Source organism: Myripristis murdjan, chromosome 5 (genome assembly GCF_902150065.1).
Source record: "Myripristis murdjan chromosome 5, fMyrMur1.1, whole genome shotgun sequence".
NCBI classification, from domain to species: Eukaryota; Metazoa; Chordata; class Actinopteri; order Holocentriformes; family Holocentridae; genus Myripristis; species Myripristis murdjan.
In genome coordinates this window covers 2,567,621-2,592,575 of record NC_043984.1, presented here as the reverse complement: position 1 = coordinate 2,592,575, position 24,955 = coordinate 2,567,621, and the positions used below count along the sequence as shown (strand labels likewise).

At 40.3% G+C, this 24,955-nt stretch overlaps 2 protein-coding genes across 2 annotated transcripts; one reads left to right on the top strand and one right to left on the bottom strand.

Annotated features, from left to right (window-relative positions):
• Positions 1-1,299: 1,299 nt before the first annotated feature.
• LOC115359154 (troponin T, cardiac muscle isoforms-like) lies at positions 1,300-10,449 on the top strand (the record flags this gene model as incomplete). Its single annotated transcript, XM_030051500.1, has 10 exons — positions 1,300-1,441; positions 4,383-4,401; positions 4,526-4,589; positions 4,679-4,795; positions 5,252-5,329; positions 5,715-5,816; positions 5,900-6,012; positions 6,144-6,234; positions 7,432-7,472; positions 10,025-10,449. Coding segments are annotated over 10 exons (804 nt in total), but the record flags the coding sequence as incomplete, so codon positions are not given.
• Positions 10,450-11,372: 923 nt separating this feature from the next.
• On the bottom strand, positions 11,373-24,955 carry pkp1b (plakophilin 1b). Its single transcript, XM_030050627.1, has 13 exons — positions 24,696-24,955; positions 22,995-23,089; positions 21,895-22,319; positions 19,988-20,129; positions 19,433-19,640; positions 18,114-18,282; positions 16,296-16,413; positions 14,851-15,030; positions 14,125-14,295; positions 13,443-13,596; positions 12,954-13,140; positions 12,531-12,615; positions 11,373-12,105 (listed from the first exon to the last, which is right to left on the bottom strand). The coding sequence occupies exons 1-13, from the start codon at positions 24,880-24,882 to the stop codon at positions 12,031-12,033; spliced, it is 2,196 nt and encodes a 731-aa protein (XP_029906487.1). The 5' UTR covers positions 24,883-24,955; the 3' UTR covers positions 11,373-12,030.

The window sequence follows — 24,955 nt, the reverse complement described above, 5'->3', positions numbered from 1 at the left end:
AGTAATGTTTGTGGTAAGAAATGTGATGAAAATGTAGTATAACTGAAACTGCTTCTAGTTTCAGTAGCAATAATTATACAATATTCAGAGGCTGAGTTGTGTTTTTTTCTGCCACTTTGTTACCTGATTTACACTCTGAAGCCATGTGTTTCAACATTCTCGGTCACTTAACACACTGCATCTGCTAAGCTTCTGGCTTCGGGACACAGCATACTGTATTTCTGGCATGTGGGTGCCCCCATAGAGGCGACTGCTGTCCTTGAGCTCCTCTCCCAAATTGACCTCTTTCTTGCTGTCAGTCTTCTCGGCCTGAGGTTGGACTTGCATAAATATCCCACGGGCCCTGTCCTTTTTACCTCAGAAGTGCAACAGCTCCCCATCAAAGAGACAAAGGGTCTTACTGTACCTCTATTTCTGTCTCCTGTGTGTCGATCCATTTGGATGGCAGCACAGCCCCGCCGTCCCTGAAACCAAGCAGCACCTGTCTCGATCTGTGTGGAGCAGACTTGGTGTTCGGGAGCAATGTAGGTCAGTTTGTTCTGAATACAGGGCCTTGGGGAAGGCTGTGGGCGAGCGCACAATACCCACTCTCATTTATATGCCAATTAAAGGTCATCTAAACGCAGGTTAGTTTACCTTCTGTGCCGCTCAAAGAGGTTGTGTTACCCCCCACTACTGAGGGCCCTCTGACTGAAGCCGGGTATCACTTTCTCCACAGAGAGCCCATGGAAACGATGAAAACAATGGACAGAATTAGAAATGCAGCACTGAAGCTACTTGGATTTTTTTTTTTTTTTTTTTTTTTTTACATTTTTTTCCACTTCATTCAAATACCAAATTAAATGATGTAGAAATTCATGGAAAACTAGCACAACACTCCAACAAATTATAAAAAAAAGCACCACTATTATCAGTACCATTTTGTTGGTTGATAAATCTTTTTGATTTGTATTTTTTTTTATAATAATTATGGTAAAACCCATCATAGCCTCTATTTTTGATATCTAGTATTTCAAAGATAGATAAAAGCAAAACATCTGTAAGACTGTTTTAATGAATGTCTATCTTCACTACTGCCAATACTGGTTATTTCAAAGGCATCAGTTGATAAAACACAGGATATACAAGGTTTAAAGGTTTAAAGAAAATGGCCACAGGTTGTGCAGCCCAGCCTATTTTTTTTTTTTTAAATGCATCTTAATGTTGAAGGCTTTCCCAACACATTTGCCAGTGATGAAATCTGCAGTGCATTCATTTCTTATGTTTCTAATGTGTCCTTCCCTGCTGGGACATTGATCGCTTGCTGACCCAAACTGCTTGCTTTGCACAGAGGAGGAGGAAGAGGTAACAGAGGAGGAGGAGGAGGAGGAGGTAGAGGAGGAAAAAGAGGAGGTAGAAGGTAGTACTGCTTCTGCTAATATTGGTTTGCATGCCAGCTTAAGCTAGACATAATCGTGGGCTACTGTGTGGAGTGAGGGTTCACACACCTTACGACAACCACTGCTGATTTACAAAGTGAACATACTCACTAGTCTTAGGATGCAATGTGATATTAGCTCTCATATCATCAGTTGAAAATGCAGTTCATAGTTGCCAGGTCCATTTAAAGTTGTACAATGTGGTTTTAACTTAACTTCAGCTCCTGAAATTTACTATAAAATATACATTTTTCATTTTCACAAAATAAAGGGGGATTCTCAGATTCATGACGAATCTGAATTTAATTAAAAGTGTACTAAAATGTAAAACAGGTAGTAAAAGAGAATACAGACTCATGACAACTACATAATGCAACTTTAAATGTGAATTAAGTAGCAAGATCTGGTCTACTTCACATAATTACAGTAGAGAGCAGTTTTCTCAGGAAATTCTGGACTAACTTCTGGTAAGGTGACAGTAGATGTTAATGAATGTTGGGCGGATCCCTGTCTTTCGATGGAAGAGAGATATACTGTGATGACTAATGAACAAAAAACTCAACCACGACAGACTGACTTCTTTATCTCTCTCTCTCTCTCTCTCTCTCTCTCTCTCTCTCTCTCTCTCTCTCTCTCTCTCTCTCTCTCTCTCCCTCTCTCTTTCTCCCACACACTGAGCAGAGTCTCAGGAGGAAACTGGCACAGGTAAGAGGGACACACCTAGCTGCAGCAGTCAGCCTGACAGCCCTCTATTATTCAAAAGGAATTGCCTTAAAGCTGATTTTTCCTGATGGGGGAAAAACAGATGTGGCTGCGTATAGGATACCTCTCTGGACAAATCCATCAGTGCTGACAGGAGGTGGTCAACTATGTGTGTCTGCTATGTGTGTGAAGATGTCCATCATTACTCTGCTGCTCCTTCACTTTAACACAACAAGCTTTGTGACAGTCTGTCAGTCAGCAATGACACTCGAGTATTTTGTGCAAAGACTGGCTTAACCAGGCAGGCTCAGGAAGAACACATTCTACACTTTACAGTATGACCGTGTGGATCAAACTTTAGGATTCGCTCCTTCTTGTGATTTGGTTAATGACTACAGTTGTGTTGTTCTGACCATTAGATGAAGCTCAAAAAAGCTGTATTGAGATATGAAATACATTGCGCATGTTTTGTAAAGTAATAAGTAATGTCCCATTTGCACTTAAATCACCTCTTTCAGCATATTCTTAGTGCCAGGCTTTCATACCTATTTTTTATTCCCTCATGCCTGTTTTCAAATATGTATTTGATGGTTTTATTTGTATGGAATTGTTTGACTGGACTGTAAAGTATTTTTCAACCACAGGAACCTTCCCCAGGGACTAGAAATCTTTTGAGGAAATGTCTGTGTTTCGACTTCCGGGACCAGGGTCAAAACGTAGTTCTGGGGAAGTTTTTTTTTTTTTGTTTGTTTGTTTTGTTTTTTTACCCAAAAAGTCCTCAGGCTGTGTCCGAAATCACTCCCTAATCACTATATAGTGCACTATATAGTGATTACACCATTTTGTAGGGGTGTCCGAATGTTTAGTGATTATTAATGTTCACTACATAGTCCACTGGATGTATCCCACAATCCACCACGAAATGTAGTGGACATCTGATGGTCACTAACCAGGCAATATATCCCATCATGCATTGCAGAACGGCGCCGAACAACGAGCAAAGTCGTGTCCGAAACGGTCCGCTATTGAGTTCACTATATAGTCCACAACATTGAATTCCCTATATAGTGGGTAGGGAGTAGGGAGGGAGGGAGCAATTTCGGACACAGCCTCAGTGGGTAGGGACTTTTGAACTGCCCAGGAACTTTGGTGGGTGGGGCTTGCACACAGTGTGGCTGCTTCAACTTGTGCGCAAGCTTCATTCATAAAACAAAGTACTCTAGTATAGATATAGGGTATACGATATAGGTATAGGATCAGTTTAGGATGACAGGAGGACATTTCTCTTCTCTTTGATAACATTAAAAGTAAAGTTAGGCCTTGCTGTTGTCTTCCCGACTCATTTCCAATAAACAAGACAAAAGCAGAGGTACCACGAGTGAGCTAAGAGCACGGTTGAGCAAGAGAGAGAGAGAGAGATAGTGTGGTGGTGCTGTGCATGACGAAGCCAGTGACAGAGAGAAATAAAACGTTATTTTCTGATTGTTTCACAACTGTTACGTTCTAAACCACAAATAAATAACCATCAAACACTCAGCAAATGATTTATGGTGGAGACAGATGTTCCTAGTTTCATTTTCCTCTAGGGCACAAACACACAGCTGAAGGACTCAGCTTTTCCCCATAGGCAGAGGAAAGCAGAGGAAAAACAATAAAATAAGATCATAAAAAAAATTGTAAACAGTGTCAGTAATCTGTCAACAAGGGCATTTACATAGCCTGATGGTTCATGACTGTAAAAAATGACAGGTAAAATGTCTGTGGCTGTTTCACATAGCAGCAGACTTATTTGCCTAATCTGTGCGGGTCTTTCGCCTGCAGCAGAAACGCCAAGGAAACATTTAGCTCCTTGAAAAGTCACCGAAAGTCAGTCATTTAGGTGAAAAGCTGCCTTTTGTAACTCTGCAAAAGTGCAAGAGAAATATTTGTGAGACTGGTCTGACCTGCTTGAGCATTGTCCCCGAGGCTACCCTGGGTTTCATCACTCTCTGTTTCACCCTCTGCACCGTCTCTTCATCACTGTCAGCACTGACACTGCACTGACCCTCTAATCTTTCGGCAGACGCTGCAGAGGAGAATGAAGAAGGAGGTATGGAGGGCGAATCAAGCACAGAGACACTTTATGTGTGACAAAAGGAAAAACATGCCCTGTGGATTTGCTTATGCATTGCCTCATATTCTTTCTTGTTTTTAACGAGTTGTTCCATAAATGTAAGAGTAAGGATTTGACTTCTCTTTGCTTTTCTTAAATTGGACATACAGAAGACACAAAGCCCAAAAAGTAAGAACATTTTAAAAACATCAAAATTTATAGTGTAACCCAAACATAATTCATTCGAATTCGAATTCATGATTGAGAAATCCTCCCACCAATGGAATTTTTTTTGTTTTTGCACCTTGTTCAGGCCTGCCTTTGTGCCTGGCTTGACACCGCCAAAGATCCCAGATGGAGAAAAAGTGGACTTTGATGTAAGTGCACCAAGCATAGATCAAAGTTCTACCTGCAGCAGAAAGGGCATAACTTACACACTACTTTCCATCTCTCCCTGTGATTTCAGGACATTCATCGAAAGCGCATGGAAAAGGACCTGACTGAGCTGCAGACCCTGATTGAAGCTCACTTTGAGAGCCGTAAGAAGGAGGAGGAGGAGCTTCTTAGCCTTACAAGTCGCATTGTATGTTTACAGCATGTATCATGCCTGAGAAAAGAAGGAAACTCACAATAATTTATAATAATAAACGAGTACTCCAACATTTTGGGCAAAATAACCTTTTTCCAAGATGTTTGTGTTTGCATTGTGTATTTCAAACACATATTACACATTGTGCAACTAAGACAGCTTCAGAACTGCTGTAAGGTTTATTTTTTCACTTTGATGGAAGCAGGCTAATGTCTATAGACCTCAAGTCTTTATGTTAAGCTAATGGGATATGCTACCCATAGGAACTGAACCAGTGGACATACAGATGTGGAAATGGTATCAAACATCACGTCTCACTCTGGGGAAGCCAGAAAAGGGGTATTTTGCTCAAAATATTGGAGTTTTCCTTTAAGGACAAGGTTTTGTCATAATTTGGGAGCACTGAGAATTTGACTTTGCCTTGACAGTATCTTTCCTTTTTCTCCTCAGGAGAAACGCAGGTCGGAGAGAGCAGAGCAGATGAAGATCAGGGCAGAGAGAGAAAAAGAACGGCAAAACAAACTCGCTGTATGTATATTCTGTCAAATAATATTCACAAATATTTCTAAGACTTTGTTTTAAAGGGTTTGACAGGCATGCCAGGTGGGGTTACATGTCAGAGGAGAAATAGTAAAGTTTGCTAAATTGACTTCCTTTCCTGTGATTCACTCTGGCAGTCATACTACCCACCTGGAAGCAGATAAAAACAATAAATATATAAAACAAAAAAACAACAGATAAAACAAACAACATGAATTATTCATTATTTTAATTTCATTATACAACCTGTTGTATAATGACCAATAAACTTCCTTGTATCCTTGTATCCTTGTATTTTAACCTATGTCTGATATGAACCTCATTGATAAATGAGGACTACAAATATCAAAGGCTACTGTATTTGTCCCACCAGGAAGAGAAAGCAAAGAAGGAAGAGGAGGAAGCAAAGAAGAGAGCAGATGAAGATGCAAAGAAGAAGAAGATCCTCGCCAGCTTGAATTTCTCTGGATACAAGGTGACTAAAACGTGTATCATCTAAACGAGAAAGTCCTGGCCTGATGGAGAACTGCATCTTAACACATGCTGTATTCCTGATAGGCACCGAACAAGGGTGGGACGAAAAAACAAACAGAGAGAGAGAAGAAGAGGAAGATTCTCAGTGAGCGGCGTAAGGAGTTAAACGTCGATCACATGAGAGAGGACACTCTCAGGTAAGGCAGCAGAGTTGTTGTTGTTTCCGACAGTTAGACTTTCTTACCGTGCAGTTTCCATTTACCAGCACTCACATTGTCTGTGCCTTTCCTCAATGATTTCTTTCATATTCCTGATTCCATCAACGCAGGGAAAAAGCCAAAGAGCTGTGGAACTGGATGCACCAACTGGAGGGAGAGAAGTTTGACCTTCAGTATAAGTACACGAGGCAGAAGTATGAGGTAGGCTACCACACATGACTTATTTTACTGCACCCTCCTTTATTATTAATGCAGTCTTGTGTACACTGGCCGCATATCTTTGGAAGGTTCCGGGACGGAGGCCAAAACATTAACCCACTATGACTGGCAGAGGGATTATGGATGACTAGCTGCCAGGAAAAAAAAGTTGGCGTTTTACCTTTTTGCAAACCAATGTGATGTTTTAAAGTTTGTGACATAGTATAAAACAAGTGAAAAACACCACACGAGGAGGCAGGACAGGTGGTCTGCATCAATGTGTCAAGTGACGCCTTCTGTAGCTACTTCAGTGAGCGCGTGAATCAATGTATCGTTGGAATCAGAATGTAACGTTGTTGTAGCGGGAATATCTAAATCTTACCCGGATACAGCAATGCTATTTTCTGATTGGCTGTTCGGTAGCTACAGTCTTTTCATTTGATTAGCTGGTGCGTGGCAGGGCCTTCTGAACTCTACCCGGAACTCACTTGATTCCTCCACCAGTTCCACTGTTATAAAAAAAAATAGCAGCGCAACTTGGTGGGCGTTATCCTGGTTATTTCTCTGCATGAGAAACACAAGGTGTGGCGTGTGAACGGGTTGAAATGCGTGTCTCATGCCCAATGCGTGAGACTTGAGAGCTTTGGAACATTTTCCTAACCCTAATCATAATGATGCACATTTTCCTAACCCTAACCATGATGATGCACATTTTCCGAACCTTAACCATAAGCTTTTCCTAACAAAGAAAGCAAAAGTGGCTAAATTAGCTAAGATGCTAACGTTAGCTAGTGTTTGTGAATGTTAACAGTGAAGCGACACTGACATAGTGGCCCCACCACATTGGCTACAAGTCTAAATGTTGATATGCAACATATTTTTGATTCAGAAACATTGACATTTCAGCTTATTTTCAGCTTATTTCAGCTTGCAGAAACATAAATGGAAAAATTTTACCCAAACACACACACACACACACACACACACACACACACACACACACACACACACACACAAACACAAAATACCTGATTTCCAGTTGCTCAGCTATTGCATGTGGAACTCAGCCATAGTTGTGCATTGCACATACTGACATGCTGAACAGGACAGGTTTAAAGTGGTGATGAGTCACGCTCCAAAACCAGTGGAGAGAAATGGCTCAGAGGCGCAAATTAAACTCCTGATCGTGTTTTTATCCAGGTTACTGTGCTGAGAAACCGGGTCAGCGATCATCAGAAAAAGTAAGTCAATTATATTTATGACATGCGCTGGTACTGCCAATGTACCAAAGTCACAGGGCAAGTCATGTTTGGTGGTATTCTAACTTTTCAGCACTTTGCAACACACATGCTGCATGGAAAGAGGCACAAAAAAGATAGTAATATGTGAATGTGCATTAAGAGGCATAAACAAAGCATATTATATAAATAAAGCTTGCTTTGTGTTACCATTGCAGTTAACTTGGTAACACATGTATATCTGTCAGCATGGTATAGTACTGAGGCTTGAGTGGCAATCTAATAATATACAATGTGACCTTTGCAGGGAGACACTAGTTATCTGCAACCATAACCTTTATCCATATGGATGGAACAAAATATTTACATTTTAGACAACACAATAGACCTTTCTCAAAAAAATAAATGCACTTAACCATACCAAAAAGGGCAAAAGGCCACAAGAGGAAAAAAAAAACAAACTTTCCTCCACCCTAGTTTTCCTCCAACCTAAAGACAGAAATTACTAATTCCCTGCTAAGACTCATAAGCCTGTACCAGCATAGAGGTTCACCAAGTGACCTCATCAAGTTTCCACCTCCTCCCGTTTCAACTTCCCCTCACCTTCTCTCCCTGCACCGCTCCCCACTTGTTTGAAGAGGCTTGGGTGACAGCTGCTCGTGCCAGCTGCCCCACAGCGGGGCTATTTCCTGACTATACCCAATCCAACAGGATTGGGAAGACAAAAAGCAACCGTAAGAGAGATGTCTTGACAAAGGGCAGGTTGGGGCATCCGGGCAACATATATACAAACATCTCCATAAACCAGAAGGAGCCCTAATGGTGGAACAAGAGCTAATGGACCGCAAAAATTGCTAGGTGATATCATCTGTGGTGATGCAGCTCAAAATACACTGAACAGCCAGTGTGGCTTTCCAAAATCACTGGAACCATACCATCATATCTATGCCTCACAAAGGAGAAAGGCTGTAATGAAATACTGATAAAAAGCTTGACACTGGCTTTCAACAGGATATGACTGTTTTACCAGGCACGGATATGCAATCTGAGTTACAACTAGAGCTAATAAGTATTCTTCTTTTTTTTGCTTTATTTTTTTGGTGGGGCGTGGGGGTGGGAGATAGTGGGTTAGCGACAGGATCAAATATCAGCACAGCTACAGCAGATAAAAATGGCAGTGCATTGGTACTCAAGAACGATTTGGTAGCAAATCCCCCTTCCAATAGCAGGCAGCTCTCAAAAGCTGCCACTAAGCTGTCCTGGGACAGCAGCAGCATCCAAATCCACAAAGCTAGCCAAAAGATCATCTGTACAGGGATTAACTCAACTGGTCACACACACACAGAGTGAGGTAGCTATAGTTGGCAACACTTAAAGAAAGTTTACTGAGACTACATGAGAGGTCATGGCAGATGCATGCTAAATTTCAAATGAGGTAATACAGATCATTTCAGAATTTGCACATTACATTAAATAGTCTTTTGGCCTTTCAGGGTTTGATGAGTTTGGTTCAGGGCCGAGTGATCCAAACCTTTGCATTTTAAATTTTAGGCATTTCAGTTCTGCTTTTATCCAGAGCAATTTCCATCGAATGCATCGGTAGAATAAACTGAATTTCTATGAGAGCAACGGTCACACCTGCACAATGCAAAAAAGATCTCCATCTTATCGAGTCATATAGTCTTACAGTCAGACTTAAAAAAAAAAAAAAAACTGCCAGTGGGATGAGATGTTTTCTTGAATGAAGTGTCATTTTCTTGATCCTAGTGGGTCGATCTGCCTTATTCTGCTCTGTTACAGTATATTTAAAAGTCCTGAGACAAGTGAAACTGCAGTGGAAACAAGTTGGATTGTTCCATCCCACTGGTAGATTTAAAAAAAAAAAAAATTATTGTTTGTTTGAAGAAAAACAAGATTTTTCAAGACTGTATATGAGACTAAATACCTTGATGGAAACTTTTTGCTGTGCATTTGCTCAGTTGCTAGACTAAACAAGCCCACACTGCAAAAACTCAAAATCTTACCAAGATTATTTGTCTTATTTCAAGTCAAAAATGTCTTATTTCTAGTCAAAATATCTCATTACACTTAAAATAAGACATGATCACCTCAGAAGTAACTTGTTTTTAGACAGTTGTCTCTTGTTTCAAGTGAAAATTTGCTTGAAACAAGTGAAAATTTGCTTGTTTTATTGGCAAAATGTGTTTCTTGTTTCTAGCTAATTTTCACTTATTTCAAGTGAATTTTCACTTTTTCCACTGGCAAATTTTGCCAATGAAACAAGCAAATTTTAAAATTGTCTAAAAACAAGTTACTTCTGAGGTGATCATGTCTTATTTTAAGTGTAATGAGATATTTTGACTAGAAATAAGACATTTTTGACTTGAAATAAGACAAATAATCTTGGTAAGATTTTGCGTTTTTGCAGTGCATTTGCCCAAGAGATTGGAAAACTATGGTCTTGTGCTGCAATTGTGTGGTTTTGATATACATATTAGTTACATTCTATATTGACTGACACAACGGAGCTCTGCTTGACTTTACTTTATTCCTAGCACAAAGGGCAGGAGCAAGCGTGGCCTGAGGAAGTGATCTACCAGAAGAACACCACTGATTTCACGTCCTCCCCAAAAGGCTCCAGATCTTGACATCAACGTGTGACTTGGACAGCGCTTTACCATGTTTTCTAAATGAATACTTGAACATTTATTACAAAAGAATACAAAAGAATAAAAAGAGCCAGTTGGAAAATCTTGTAAGAGTCTTTTAAAAAGTACCCGTGAACAAAGCGCATGTTGAGTCAGTCATCAGAAATATAGCAGCATGCTGGAGATGTTCTGATTGCAAAACCTTCTGATTGCAAAATGCCCTGATCATCACCAGAGATGCAGCATGTGTTTAGTTAACATTGACTGGAAACTGGGAGTGTGTCACCCGTTTCGCTTGACTCTATTATCTGCAGATGACATTCAAATTCGACGCTAAACCCTAAGTCTGACATTTTGCTTAGAGTAGAAACAAAAGTGAAGTCAACACTAACTTTGGCTCCTGTGTTTACTATTGTGTGATTAAAATGAATAAAATATCTTTGAGAATGTGCTAAACAAAAGTAAACAGTGTCTGAGTTTTGGCTTTGTACCTTGTGGGAACCGATGGATAGCATTAACTCCACAGGTATTAAAAACCACACCCTCCTTAATGAGGACCAATGTGACTGCCAAAGTTATTGATGTATTGCTGGCTTGTCAAAACAATTTCTCTGACTGGAAGTTCCTATCTGATGTTGGACCAGACACTGATGTTGGACCAGAGGGCCTGGCTTGCAATCTGTTCTAGTTCATCCCAAAGGTGTTGGATGGGGTTGAGGTCAGGGCTCTGCGCAGGCCAGTCAAGTTCTTCCACACCAAACTCACTCACCATGGTTAGCTGCTTGATTTTCAACACCTGTAGCAATGGGGCTCAATGAAACACCTGAATTCGGTGATATAGGGGTGTGTCCCAATACTTTTGTCCATAGAATCCATCTCCCATGGCCACTGGACTCCCCAGCCGCCTGGTGGATTTGTGTTTGGTTGTGTGGGAGACCCAGGTCAAAAATCTGTTATGTAACACATTCAAAACAACAACAGCCTCAGTGTTTTGCTGTCTGCCTCAAACCCTTGATTACAAATCATAAGGGTGGAGTAAACAACTGTTGACAGATGTACTTTGGTAATGGGCCTAGAGGAAGTTTTAAGTGAAGCCACATCCTAATGCGGTGTGACATAAACAAGAGGTTTCACTCATCCTAAACTCACTGCAGCTCCGGCCATGACAGCCACTATTACAAGTGACTCGTCCAGATTAGTACAAAATTCACAGATTCAATTACGATTCCAAATTCTCTTGCATCCATTGCTGGATCAGCTTTATTGACACTTTGTGATAAAAACCGGATCACTTTCGATGTGCATATATGAAAAAATGGATGAATGGATCCACTGAATCATGCAACAAAAGCACTATTTACAAAATGTGAACAAAAATTGAAGCTACATATCACAATGTCAGTGTTCTGTTAACTTACTGATCATCACAGCCAAAGTAAATCATCTCTAACTCATCATTCTAAACAACAGAAATGATGTTCTCACAATGATCTCTGTTCATCTGATAAAGCCATCTTAATTTATTGATGAGGTTTTGGCGAACAGTTCAAAAGAGCAACTGCACTGCAAAATATGGGCAAAAATCTGAACCCTGAAAATGTGACTGAAGAATGTAGGCACAAACACACGAGAAATATGTTAAGAAATATGACATCCATAAAGAGTAGAAAAGCAAATGCAAACGTAGTTCGTTGTATATTACAGTAAACAGTATCACTTTTGACCTTTCACCTTCACCTGTGTTCCAACAAAGAAAACAGTACCAGCACTTGTTGTGCAGGTACATTGTTTTTATTTTATTTTATTTTTTTTTTTATGTGAAATGACAATCGGGGGATGCTGCTCAGCCTCATCGTGTTTATGTCCCATGGGCGTGGAATGGATCGCAGGGTGATGTGTTTCATGCAGCCGCATTACTCTACAACCTGAACGGACTTGTGTGCAGCCGTGGTGATGTCATTCACAAAGCTGGCCTTGCTCATTCCTTGCTGTGGGACAGATTGTAAGAAAAAAAAAATCAGCATTGGACCTCAATAATCCAAAAGGCTGAAGACACCCTAACAAAACTATGTGATTATTTGCATTTTGCTCGTGGCAGTTTTCACTCTTCGATATGACATCTTGATCATAGGGTACAAACGTATATGCATATTCTTAAATGCGATACAATGAGCTTGCATCTAATTATATGAGTTTTCTTGAACCTGCACTACTGGATTCCATGCCTGCATTATTTAGGCTCTTCACTTACATTCATGTTTTTTTTTTCTCACATTAGACATCGCTCGCTAATCCTTCAGTCTTCCCCTATTTATCTCAAAATACCAGAGAGAGGTGTGGACTGTTGTGTCAAGGGAAAGAAGTGGTAAAGACACACCCAGCTTAGTCACAAGCAGAAACAGCGTGAACAAACCTTTTTTAGGAAGCTTTGTATGTCTTTCTCGGACCAGAGGTTGTAGAGGAACAGGGCTGCAGCTTTGCTGGATTTGGGGAAATACCTAACAAGAAGAAAAACAACATCCAGTGAAAACTACGACTACCAAACATATGAACAATGTCAAAATAATTTTCAGGCAACACTGAGCATGCAAAATATTGGACTGTGTTCCAAATGTTTGGTTGCAGAACTCATGTTTCAGTTGTTTTAAGGTAAAAAAAAAAAAATCTTTCAGTTTAGCCTTTATAATTGAAAAGATTAAGGTGGTATTGATAATCAAAATCAGCACAGGGTCATAGCTCATGCCAGGATTCACATGGTGAGTGACATGTTTCATGGAAGGGGTGAGTATTCCTCACATGTCTGCAGATAGCTCTCTGTGATTACATGTGACCTTACTTGTTGTGGCTGATGTCGTTCAGAGAGTTGATCAGCTTGTTGTTTAGCAGGTGCTTGCCCAGGTCAGGCTCCTTCAGCAGCACGCACTGAGCCGTTTGGCACGCCATGGCCAAAGTGTCATCAGACTCGTTCGCTCCCACGGTGCCAGCGCTCATGATGCCCACCAGCTCTGGCAGAGCTTGACGAGCTACAACGAAACAACATCACACTGGCTGTTTACCACAAGCTAACACTTGTAAAAACAAACAAACAAACAAACAAAAAATTAGATTGCCCTCATTTCAATAATGTAACAACTAATCTTACAAAACAATTGCTGGCATTATTGCAAAATTATTTGCAAACTCAACTCATTCCTCATTTTGCACTTTAAATATTAAATCAGTTTTATGTGAAACAATAAACATCAGGTAATATGTTCATCACAAAGCATTTTGAAACGAAGAAAAACACAAAGTGTGAAGTGCTCTTGTGGATCTTTCTCCTCACCTAAGGAGCTGTGAAGGTGCAGGTTTTTGGCCAGGTTTCCTACCAGCGCCACTGTGTTTCTCTGTAAGTTCGCTTTGTTTGACCTCAGAAGAGGAGCGATGACTTGCAAGCCGTTCAGCTTCTGCACAATGGCCTGGCTCATTACAGCTGAGACCTGTTGATATGAATGGGAAAAAAAAAATCTCAAAAATTTTTATATCGCATATTTTATTTTATTTGAGGTGGAAATAAGCATCGTTTAAGTCCCAATTCCAAACCCAAACCCAAACAAAGACCTGCTTCATGCTTCATGGGAATCATCACAAGCAATCACCTGCTTATGATTGTCATTGGAAGTAGGATTCAGATTCTCATAGTCAAGTGCTTAAAAAATACCTACAGAATCACAACAATTACAGAATCGCAACAGATAGGGAATTGGCACCAAAGTTTTGTGAATCAAACTGCATCAGCATGTCGGGATGCCAATTCCCACCCCTACCTGTCCAGATAGAATTTTAAGAATATTCAGTAAACAAGTACAGAAGCAAAATCATCTACAATAGCAGTAGTTTTCAATGGTCTGTATTGTGTGCCCCAGCTCTCTTGGTCCTTCTCAGTGTGAACAAGCAACACTTGTTCACAGTACTACTGACAATGCAGTTCAGCCCTGTTGATTTGCATGGAGGGGGTTTTCCCTTACAGCGCCTTGGTGAGTGGTGAGGTTCTGCAGCGCCCCACAGCAGGCCTCCTGGGTCTCCTCTCGCTGGCTGGAGCCCAGCAAGGACAGATAAGCCTGCAGGGTTTTGGAGTGAATCAGCCAGCCTGCTCCTTGCGGGTTTTGATCCTCAGCGACTGCGTAGTCAAAATGATTCTAGACCAGACAGGGAGCAGATTATTCTCAACTGCAATTGTTACATGTGGTATAACATACAGCATCTCATGTCATCCATATGTGGAGCATACAACCAAAAGCAACATTAGACTTCTTTTTTTTTTTTTTTTTTCCAAAAGGTCATTCATATTATGTGGAGCTTGAGGCAATTTCTTGTCTTGATAGAGGCAACAAAGCTTCACCCACATGTTCTGTCATTGGCACGTTCTGTCTTTTGATAAGTGGCACATGGGTGGGGGACTTCTTAGACAAAGGTAAAATTCAACACAATGCACTAACGTTACAAACAGCAGCTGCTGGAATCTAAGTCAGACCTGATCTGACTGCCAGCTATAATCTTGGGTGCCAGATTGATTAGTAGAGAAAATGACCTTTCACTCAGCAGGAGTGAATAACGTGCCACACACTGACAGGTACTGTCTAGACGAGATTCTGGAAATCTGTCATTGTGTGTCTGGAAGCTAAATTGGCCCTGGGACCTGGGAGTGTATAGGTGTGTATGCTTGTCTATACTGTGCTCCCTCCACTTCGCACCTCATGCTCCAGCACTTTGCTGCTCTGTGGGCTGAAGCAGCCGATGGGGCCAGTGTCCCCTTGGCTCGGGGTCCTGCTGGTGGTCCGGGACAAGGCTGTGATCCTGCTGAACAGAGCCGGGGCCTCGGCCTGCAGCTGGAACGTCAGGTTGTGGAGGATGCAGACACTGTTTTCTACGGACTGCTCCAACATACAGGAAGACAAAGATATCGAATATAAGAATGTAAAATGGAACTAACAGTAGGCATTTTAAATATTTACATACTCAAAAATACACTGAACTCTTGAGACTGAATATAACATGTCTTACTGACTACATTGCATTGAGGCTATTTAGCCTCTGATTTGTCCTTAATACATGAATAAATTGTACCCATCTTTAGCAAAGTGATAATTCTCATGTTGAATTTTAAATTGATCTAAAGGTAACAGCTGAATCAAAGAACAGGACAATATAAGTGAAGGTTGTTATGACATCTGGGTGTCCAATCAGATAATGTGGTTGTGCTATGCATATGGACAAGCCAAATCACCAAACTATAATCATAGCATTTAAATAATCAGTTAAATAATATTAAAGGAATACTTCAACATTTTGGGACTTACCCAGCCTGAGACAGGATGTTTTATATTATTTTCACCTCTGTACGTCCAGTGGTTCAGTTCCTAAGGGTAGCATTTTGTGTTAGCTTAGCATAAAGACTTGAAGTCTATGGGAGTCGTTAGCCTGGGTCTGTCAAATTGGAAAAATAAACCTTACAACAACTCATAAAGGTGTCTCATTTACACAGTGGATCATGTGGATTGGGAATAAACATCTGGAATAAACAAAAAAAAAGAGGGAGAGTGGTTTTAGGGGACGTTAGATGTTTGGAACAATAACTGATGGACACTTGTCCTTCCATCTAGTGCAGTGATCCATGCACCACTGAAGGTACAGGCAGATATGGCAGGAAATGCACTCACTCATTCAGTAAATGAGTCAAAAAGTAAAAAAACTCAGTAAAAAAAAGAGCAAGGCTAATGACTCCCATAGACATAGAGTCTTTATGCTACGCTAACACAAAATGCTAACCATAGGAACTGAACCACTGGGCCTACACAGGCGAAAATGGTATCAAACATCTTGTCTCAGACTGGGTAAACTGACAAAAGAGTATTTTGCCCAAAACACTGGAATATTCCTTTAAGCACTGATGGAATGTCCAAATGCAAAATGCATCATCGCAAATTGTGATGATTCAGCACAGACTTAATTACACTTTGAATTGCAGTTGGTGCCAATTTTTTTTTTGTTCAGTTTCACTGCATGAGTGTGTGATGTGCTTGCACGTGACTGAAGACTGAAAGAGTAATGGAGTGAGAGAGATATCACAAGAGAGACACAAGAGGCAGAGAGCGCCTGGGATCGGCAGCAGGTTAGACATCATCGTTTCCTCCTTCACCTTATCGTCTGGTCTGTCTGCCTCCACACAGTCCTTCACATAGCTGACCAGAGAGTCCACCAAACCACGACACTTTCTCATCGCCTGTCTGTTGCTTTGCTTGGCACTGCTGAGGTTTCTGTTGAAAATCAAATACAGGGCATCTGTTAACTAAAGTTTTGGGAAACAACAGGTTACGCAGAAATTTTCACATCAGTCCTTGCCAACTTCTGTTGCTGTAACATGACTTAATTTGACAAGAACTGGCAGACTGAAATCACTGTTTTGGGTGCCAGTAACAAGCTGCCAGTTTCGATAGTCATGCTAAGCAGTCTGTGAGACAGAAGAGACCAACCCACATAAAGCAGAATAACACAGACACAGTACAATTTAGTCATCATATTTTCAGCAATTTTGGAAGCCACAGTTTTCCATAAAGAAGTCCGTCCTAGTGCTTATATGCTTATACCACTAGTATTACCATTACTACTATTACAACTACTACTACAAATAACAATAACAGCAATGATATATATATATATATATATATATATATATATAGTGAATGAAAGAAACCATTTGGAACATCGTAGGTCAACATATATATATATATATATATATATATAGTGAATGAAAGAAACCATTTGGAACATCATAGGTCAACATTAGGAATGGATCGATCATTTTGATACTTTAGTCCCTATGGTACTCTCGAGGGTTTATGCACTTCCAGGCACTTTTTGTGTGTCAGTTTGCAATCCAACCATTACAAAAAGGCCTTTCAATAAAAGGAGCTTTGGAGAAGTGATTTAAAGGTGATATTGACTCAGCAGCCTGAGCTCCTGAGGCACGTTGGAAGCCCTGCCAGCAGAGGCTCTGTCATCTTTGTTTTTCTCAGGCTGCACACAGACTTATAAGGGATCAAGATTTTGCAAAGATAACCAGGACCTGGCCAAGCAAGATTTAGAAGTAATCAATAACATCTCAAAACTGGTTCTGAAACGGACAGGCAACAGGTGAAGACGTTAGATAGTTAGTAGATCTTAGGTGGGTAAAACAGACTTGTGGCTGAATTTTGATCAAACTGGAGCTGTTTTTTGAATAAAAAAGATAAACTGGGGATTGCAGTAGTCAAGGTGACATTAAATAACATCGAATAATCTGTATCATCTATAATCCTCTTTGCAGCTTTGACGTTAAACACAGACGGACCAAATCCATGCAATTTTTCTGAAATGGAAAAAAAAACATGACCAAACAAGTGTTTAGTATGTTGCTCAAGGGTTTGGTTTAAATAGACTGAAGTTTTTGGAAGCGGCCTTAACATGTTGAGCTTGAGGGCCAAAGGCAGGTTGCATTGGGCCAGCAACAGGCTCAGGGCCCATCACAGCAATATCTCATTTCAAAACATTCCTTGACAGCTGGTCCTCAACATTTGTTGACCAGCTATGCAGAGAGGCTAACAAATGTACTTCTTTCAGCTTGACTAAAAGGTACAAATGTCAGTATTGGCCAATAATCTCACATTCTGCTCAAAGAAAGCAGGTGATAGGGCAGCTACCATGCTGTGCAAAGTAAAGGGCCAAGTTGTCTTCAGCGTAAAATTAGCAGCTGTTCAAAATGATGTCATCTGCTCTAGATATGCCCAAACTAATTTAAATATTAAGTAACAATACTTTGAAGCATAGCTCTGCTTGTTAATTGACGGTTGACTTGGCTAATGTGCCTCAAATTAGATCTTTAATGGAAACGGGGTATGAATAAGCCAAGTTGGTAGGTGCTAAGTTGACATCTACCTGTAACCTGTAAGTCTGAGAATACCAAGAATTTTTTGGTTACCGTAGACATCCTGTGGCATTAAAGAAGACCTCGGGGTCTAGGTTGTTGTTGATGGTCCGGTCAGGACCTGTTGTGTAAGGAAGTATCACGCTCTCCATTAACACAGGCAGAGCGCTCTTCACCAGGTCTGGCTTCAGGCTGTCAACAGAGGACAGGTTCCACAGCAGGCCTGCGGAGAAAAAGACCACTTCAGCTGTTTGACCTGCGAGTGAGACTCAAAGCCAATTAGTGAGGTATTTGCTCACTGCCTGTGGCACCAACAGAAGGAAACCATCACAGGCAGAAATGTTAAAGGCTTGAGGTTCAGTAAAGTAGGACCAATCTATCAAATTGTGACATTTTCTTTTAAGATTCATTATCTTTGCAGTGCTTTTTTACTTTTCTTTTTTCACTTTGTACCATCTTCTTAACATGTGGGTGGGGTTAGAGGAGTGAGAAAAAGTGTGTCAAAGAAAAAGTGCTGTAAAGAAAAAGGATTGGAGACGAGTCCTGGAAAAACATAATCATCTTCGTTGTCAATACAGAAAAGGATTGGGGCCACACAAAAATACTTAAAAAAATGTGTTCTGTGATGAATCTCAGAATTCCAACTTAATTCTCAGAATTCAAAGAAAAGTTAATTTTCGGGGTGTCTAATCTTTCCTAAAGTCACAATTCAGACTTACAAGATAAAACAACTTTATTCTCTGAACTCAGACTTTCTCCCCTGCATTTTGAGATTAAAGTCAGAATGGTAACTTTAATCTCAAATATTTTTCTTAGAATTCTGAAATTAATCTCAGAACTCTTTTCTATAATTGTGTGATAGTGTGTGTGTGTGTGTGTGTGTGTGTGTGTGTGGCCCTATTCCTTTTCTGTAGGGCAGCACCTCAGTTTGATTTGCAAATTGTTTTTTGATTATAACACTTCCTTGCAATGCTTTGGCCTCATTTTGTCTCTATAGGGTAATTATCATAGGCAGACATTCAGTGATGAAATTTTGAGTTTTCAGTCCGTGCTATTATAGCAGACACTATCTTAAACATTAAGCATTAAAATATCTTAAACACTTCACACACACAACACACAATTTCCATCTGCTGCAGAATATTTTGTGCATTAACACATTTAGAGTGCAGATTTTGGCATGACACTTCAAACGCTAACAGTCCCTGCAGCACAACAGCACTGCTGATTGACAACAGGAATTCAATTGGATTATGCTGAAAGAGATATAAGTACCTCTCTGTCTGTCTTGTGTGTCTGACTGTCATCTGTGAATGTACAGCGCTTATTCTGTGAGCAAGGCTTTCTGCATGTAAGGCTGAGCGGCCTTCTACCTGTCAGCTGTTTCTGTGTCTCTGAGGAGTCGGTGTTTCTGAGCAGGGCCACGGCCTCAGTGATGCCCTCACAGCGTTGAATTTCCTCCTTGGCACTGTTGTTTTTGAAGGATATGTTGCGAAGGGTGGCCGAGGCCGTCTGGCTGACCTGCACGCTGGGACTTTGCAGCAGAGCCACCAGGGGAGGGATCCCATTGAGCTTTAACACCTGGGAGACAAGCAGTCTTATGGTGTTAGCACTGCCAGAGCACCCAGTAATCCAAAATCCCAAATGACAGCTATTTATGTAAAGCATTATTTTAGAATTACTGATTTTATATAGTTACTTATCCTTATTTTAATGAGGCCAGACATCATGCTCATTTGTACAAGGAAAGGCTTTATGCTTTTTGTCATGTATCTGTACTGAATTTTGACTTATGAACCCCATGTGGCCCAATGTTAGCCTCGGGCAGGCGGGCTCCTGCAGGTAAATCACCTGATTACACTCAAAACAAAATTGCTGGTTACACTACAGTGGAAACTATAGAAGTCTGACAACACAAGATAAGCCACCTCCTCTTTAGTTTTGTCATCAATGAAGGTGTTGTGCTGGATGAAGCAAGCTCCACAGTGCTGATATGCCTCTTCCCCACTGGAGAGATACTGCACAGCTTCCTTCAGTGTGATATCTACAGCACCACTGTTGTCATTTGACCTGTAGGTGAAAAACACATTAGCACACTAAATGCTGTCTCAACCCCAATCTCATCAGTCTGTGTACAAATCATAAGATGTGACACTTTCAAACTGCATGCAGCGCATACACCAAAGTCCAATTCTGCATGCAGGTGATACACCGATCTTTCCCATTAACGTCTGTGGAGAGCAGATGCTTCCAACTACCACCATTACCTTGAACAGTCATGGCATCACCAGCATTTGCTGTAAGATCTAATATTATGTAACGTTAGCTCGTTATCTAATTGTTAGCTTGTTAGCTAATGTTAGCCAAAAAAACAAACAGACAAAAAAAAACTGCTCGGTTAAGTTTAGGGAAAGGTTATGGTTAAGGTTAGGAAAGCCTAAGCATAGGTTAGGAAAGAATAGACAAGGTGAAGGTTAGGCTAGGCTAGTTTAGGTGAGGTTAGGTAAAGGTTAGGTGAGGTGAGGTTAGGTTAGGTTAGGTTAGGTTAGGGAAAGGTTAGGAAAGGTTAGGTTAGGTTGGGTAAGAAAGATTAGGAAAGGTTAGGTAAAGGTTAGGTTAGGTGAGGTTAGGTTAGGCAAAAGTTAAGTTAGGTTAGGTTAGCTATAGGTTAGGTTAGGTGAGGTTAGGTAAAGCTTAGGTTAGGTAAAGGTTAGGTGAGGTGAGGTTAGGTTAGCTAAAGGTTAGGTTAGGTAGAAGTTAGGTTGGGTAAAGGTTAGGTTAGGTTAGCTAAAGCTTAGGTTAGGTAAAGGTTAGGTGAGGTTAGGTAAGGTTAGGTTAGGTAAAGGTTAGGTTAGGTTAGGTTAGGTAAGGTAAAGGTTAGGTAAGGTGAGTATAGGTTAGGTAGAGGTTTGGTTAGGTTAAGTAAAGGTTAGGTTAGATTAGATTAGGTTAGGTTAAATTAGGTTAGGTAAAGGTTGGGTTTGGTAAAGGTTAGGCTAGGTTAGAAAGATTAGGAAAGCTTAGGTTAGGTAAAGCTTAGGTTAGGTTAGGTAAAGGTTAGGTTAGGTTAGGTTGGGTTAGGTAAAGGTTAATTTAGGTAAAGGTTAGGTTAGGTTATGTTAGGTAAAGGTTAGGTTAGGTTAGGTTAGGTTAGGATAGGTTGGTAAAGGTTAGGTTAGGTCAGGTTAGGTAAAGGTTAGGTTAGGTCAGGTTAGGTAAAGGTTAGGTCAGGTTAGGTAAAGGTTAGGTTAGGTTAGGTTAGGTTAGGTCAGGTTAGGTAAAGGTTAGGTTAGGTTAGGTCAGGTTAGGTAAAGGTTAGGTAAAGGTTAGGTTAGGTCAGGTTAGGTAAAGGTTAGGTTAGGTTAGGTCAGGTTAGGTAAAGGTTAGGTTAGGTTAGGTTAGGTTAGGTTAAGTTAAGTTAGGTTAGGTTAGGTTAGGTCAGGTTAGGTTAGGTTAGGTTAGGTAAAGGTTAGGTTAACTAAAGACAAAACTCCAGTCTCACTTAGAAGAGGGACTGAACCTGCTCCCTTTATACTGTCATGTCACCAGTGGCTCTATTACACATGGTGTGCTACTGGGTTGGTGTATAAACTCCATGCACAACTGGACTTGAACTGCACACAACCTGAAATTTGTAAATTAAGTAATTTCCCCCTGGGGATCAATAAAGTATTCTGATTCTGATTAAAGTCATGCTATTTGTATGCAGACGGAAGAGACTGGGCTAGCTGTTTACAGTATATACAAGAATTTTTCAATGCATGGATTTAGAAATATAAGCATCATAGCTGGTAATAACTGCAAATTAAAAATCATTTAAAATCATTCCACTCACCCTGAATCTCCCTTGATCTTGGGTGCATTCTCAACAATGGAGTGCTTTGAGGGTGCTTTCTTCATTTCAACTTGGCCAATTATGAACTGGCTACTCGTTTTGGTGTGACCCGTGCCATTCATAATGAACTGTGGCTGCGGCTGGGGTGGGTTGCTTGAAAAGAGCTTATTGGTGCTGGTTTCTGTGAAGTGGGTGCTGGACCTATTGGACAGGAGTCTCTGCGATGGAGCGGCACGTCTCGGCATGGAGAGCCGCCAACCCAGATCAGGCTCACTGCGGCTGGTGTTGGCTGCACCAACTGGCATGGGGCCGACAGGGGCAAAACTGCCTTCATACTGATAGTTAGATAACTTTAAGCTCCTCTGGATAGTTGATCCCTTGGAGTTGTTGATGATTTGCCGGTTGATGTTTTTGTCTTGGCTGAGCTGTAGAGCCAAAGAATACATGTGCTTATGATGAACAATAATTCACTGAGAAGGCTTATCTCAGCTGATTTCACCAGTAAACACATTTAAAACCACAAGCAAGAACTGACTGACAGAGAGCTGGCAACGTGTGAATTTAAATTTGAGAGCGCATTCAATGGGACATTCCCCAGTGTGGTTATCTGAACACCAGGCAGTTTCCAGGGGAGCGGCTTGTAAACAAACACGTGTGAGTGGCGACATTTTGAAATCATTTGTTGAGAAAGAAATGAGAGGAAAGTCATAGTATAATAGGCACATCACACATATTCATTACGAAGAAAACACAATATTACAGGTGTTGCGTTCATCTTTCCTGCATATTGTTTAGTTGTATGATTGCAAAAAATCCCACTGATATTTTGTCTAGTACCATTTAAAATTTCACATTCCACTGAACTGAGTGATTTGGATTACTGTTGTGGGAATCTGTGCAGCAGATAAAGCCATACTAGACGGAGATAATGAGCAACAAACCACTCACTAAGAAACACTGAGTCATCTTCCACATCTTCAGCACCTCAACACAGATGTACATCAGTTACTCACTCACTGGATTGTGTCCATTACAATATCAGGGGTCACTTTTGCCAATTACTTGCAATTTCTATACTACGCTATGTTGTGAAAACTTACCGCTTTCGAAATGCCATTTCCAAGGAAGAAGCCTCCATTAATTGTGCTAGGTGCAATCCGGTAAGTGTCTATGAAGACACTATCATAGGCAGGGCCTAAGGAAAAATGTTAAAGGTAAATAGCTTAGCCAATTGTTATCATGCTTCATAACTGGAATGACACCTGGTCCATTGCCTTTAACTATGAGAACTGTTACTTATTCGATTTCCCTGCTGCATATGTGTTTTAAGCTAAAAGATACAAGTACTGTATGTCAGCTGGAGAAAAGTAAGTGCTGAAAATAGATAAATGCCACATAGATCTGACAGTGAGAGCATAATTTATCAAAAAGCTGTTTGTCTAATGACACTTTCTTCATGCACAACAGTGGTCACACTGTTAAACCCTTTTTTAAAAGTCTTGCGTATTTTCTTCTGTGCAGCTTCTTTGCAAATAATCCCCATTTTACTCCACGATATGGAGTTCTGATTGTGATTCACCAAAAAGTAAAATATGATGAAAGTTACTTAAAAGTAACTTTTTTACTTGTAAAAGTTACTGTTTACTTGATTTAAAAATATTTCTTCAGTATTTCTTTCTTTCTGTATAAAAATAAAATACATTTTCCTCTGGTTTGTATAGGAAAATGATTGTTGAAGCTGTTCTCTGTTATGGATTTTGGTGATGTGATTTATTGGCACACCTCTGCCTCTACTCTTACACCCCAGGATGCTGTTTATTGTTCTGCTCACAGGTTTATTACTGCTGAGGTTTATAGCACTCATTATTGCATCCTTTACAAAAACAGACACATGTATTTGTTTATTTATAAGGCTCTTATTGGGAAACTGCCATTTCACATCACATCTCCGCTGATCCGGTCCTCTAGGGCGTCAAACTCTCTAATGACTGGCTTTGTCTGCAAGTTCCTCAAGGACTGGACTGAGCTTGGAAGATCTAAGCTCCGACCCGCGGAATACTTTACAAAGCTCCCTAAAGATGAGTTCTTCAGTATAGTAACCCTCGGTCAATTTAAATCCATGATCACAAATCATTCAGCCTCTGTTTATACCTTTTTTAATTGAATTGTCTTTGTATTTAGTATCTTGTAATATTATTATTATTATTATTATTATTATTATTATTATAATTAAGTGTATATAAATAATTGCCATAACTGATTGTTCTCCTTTATATTGTACCTTTAATGATAATAATAATAATGATAATAATAATAATAATAATAATAATAATAATAATAATAAGTATTATTATTGTTAATATTACTATTGTCATTTTACTCAACATCATTGTGAATGAGGGCCAGCACTCAATGATCTTCCTGTTTAAATAAAGGTAATAATTGAAAAACAAACAAAAAACAAAACAAAACAAAACAAAAACAAAACTCTCAGATTTCCTCATCTGAATGGATATCAGTTATGAATCAGGTTTTCTGTCAAGTCATCACTAAGCCACCTTTGAAACGTTTATATAACTGGAGCCATTCAGCAGCTGTTGTGTTACCTGCAATAACAGAAAATGCTGACTCATGTCCTATTTATTTATTTAAAAGGAAAAAAAAAAAAAAAAAACAACAAAAAAAAAAACGGTGCAGTTACGTGGCTCTCATCTCATAAAGTACCAAATGAGAAGCCTAGTGCTGTCGGCACTGAAGGTTTGGTTTGGAGTGCGGTTAACCGGACATATTAACAGGCTTACTTGTTGGAGATAGACTAGCAGATCCACTTCTGCTGCTGTGCCTGGACTTTATCCTCCTGACGGTCTGCACCTGGTCCCGGACGCGCTGCTGGCCTGATCTGAACTGGTTCACAGACGGCAGAGCCAGAGACGTGTTATCCACATTGTTCATGGATATGATTGACCTCAGCGGTTCCAGGCTCGTCATTTTCGCTCCTGCTCTCGCTGGATGGCTCACATGTGAACTCTGTGAGCCCGCACAGTCGAAAGTAATAAAGAGT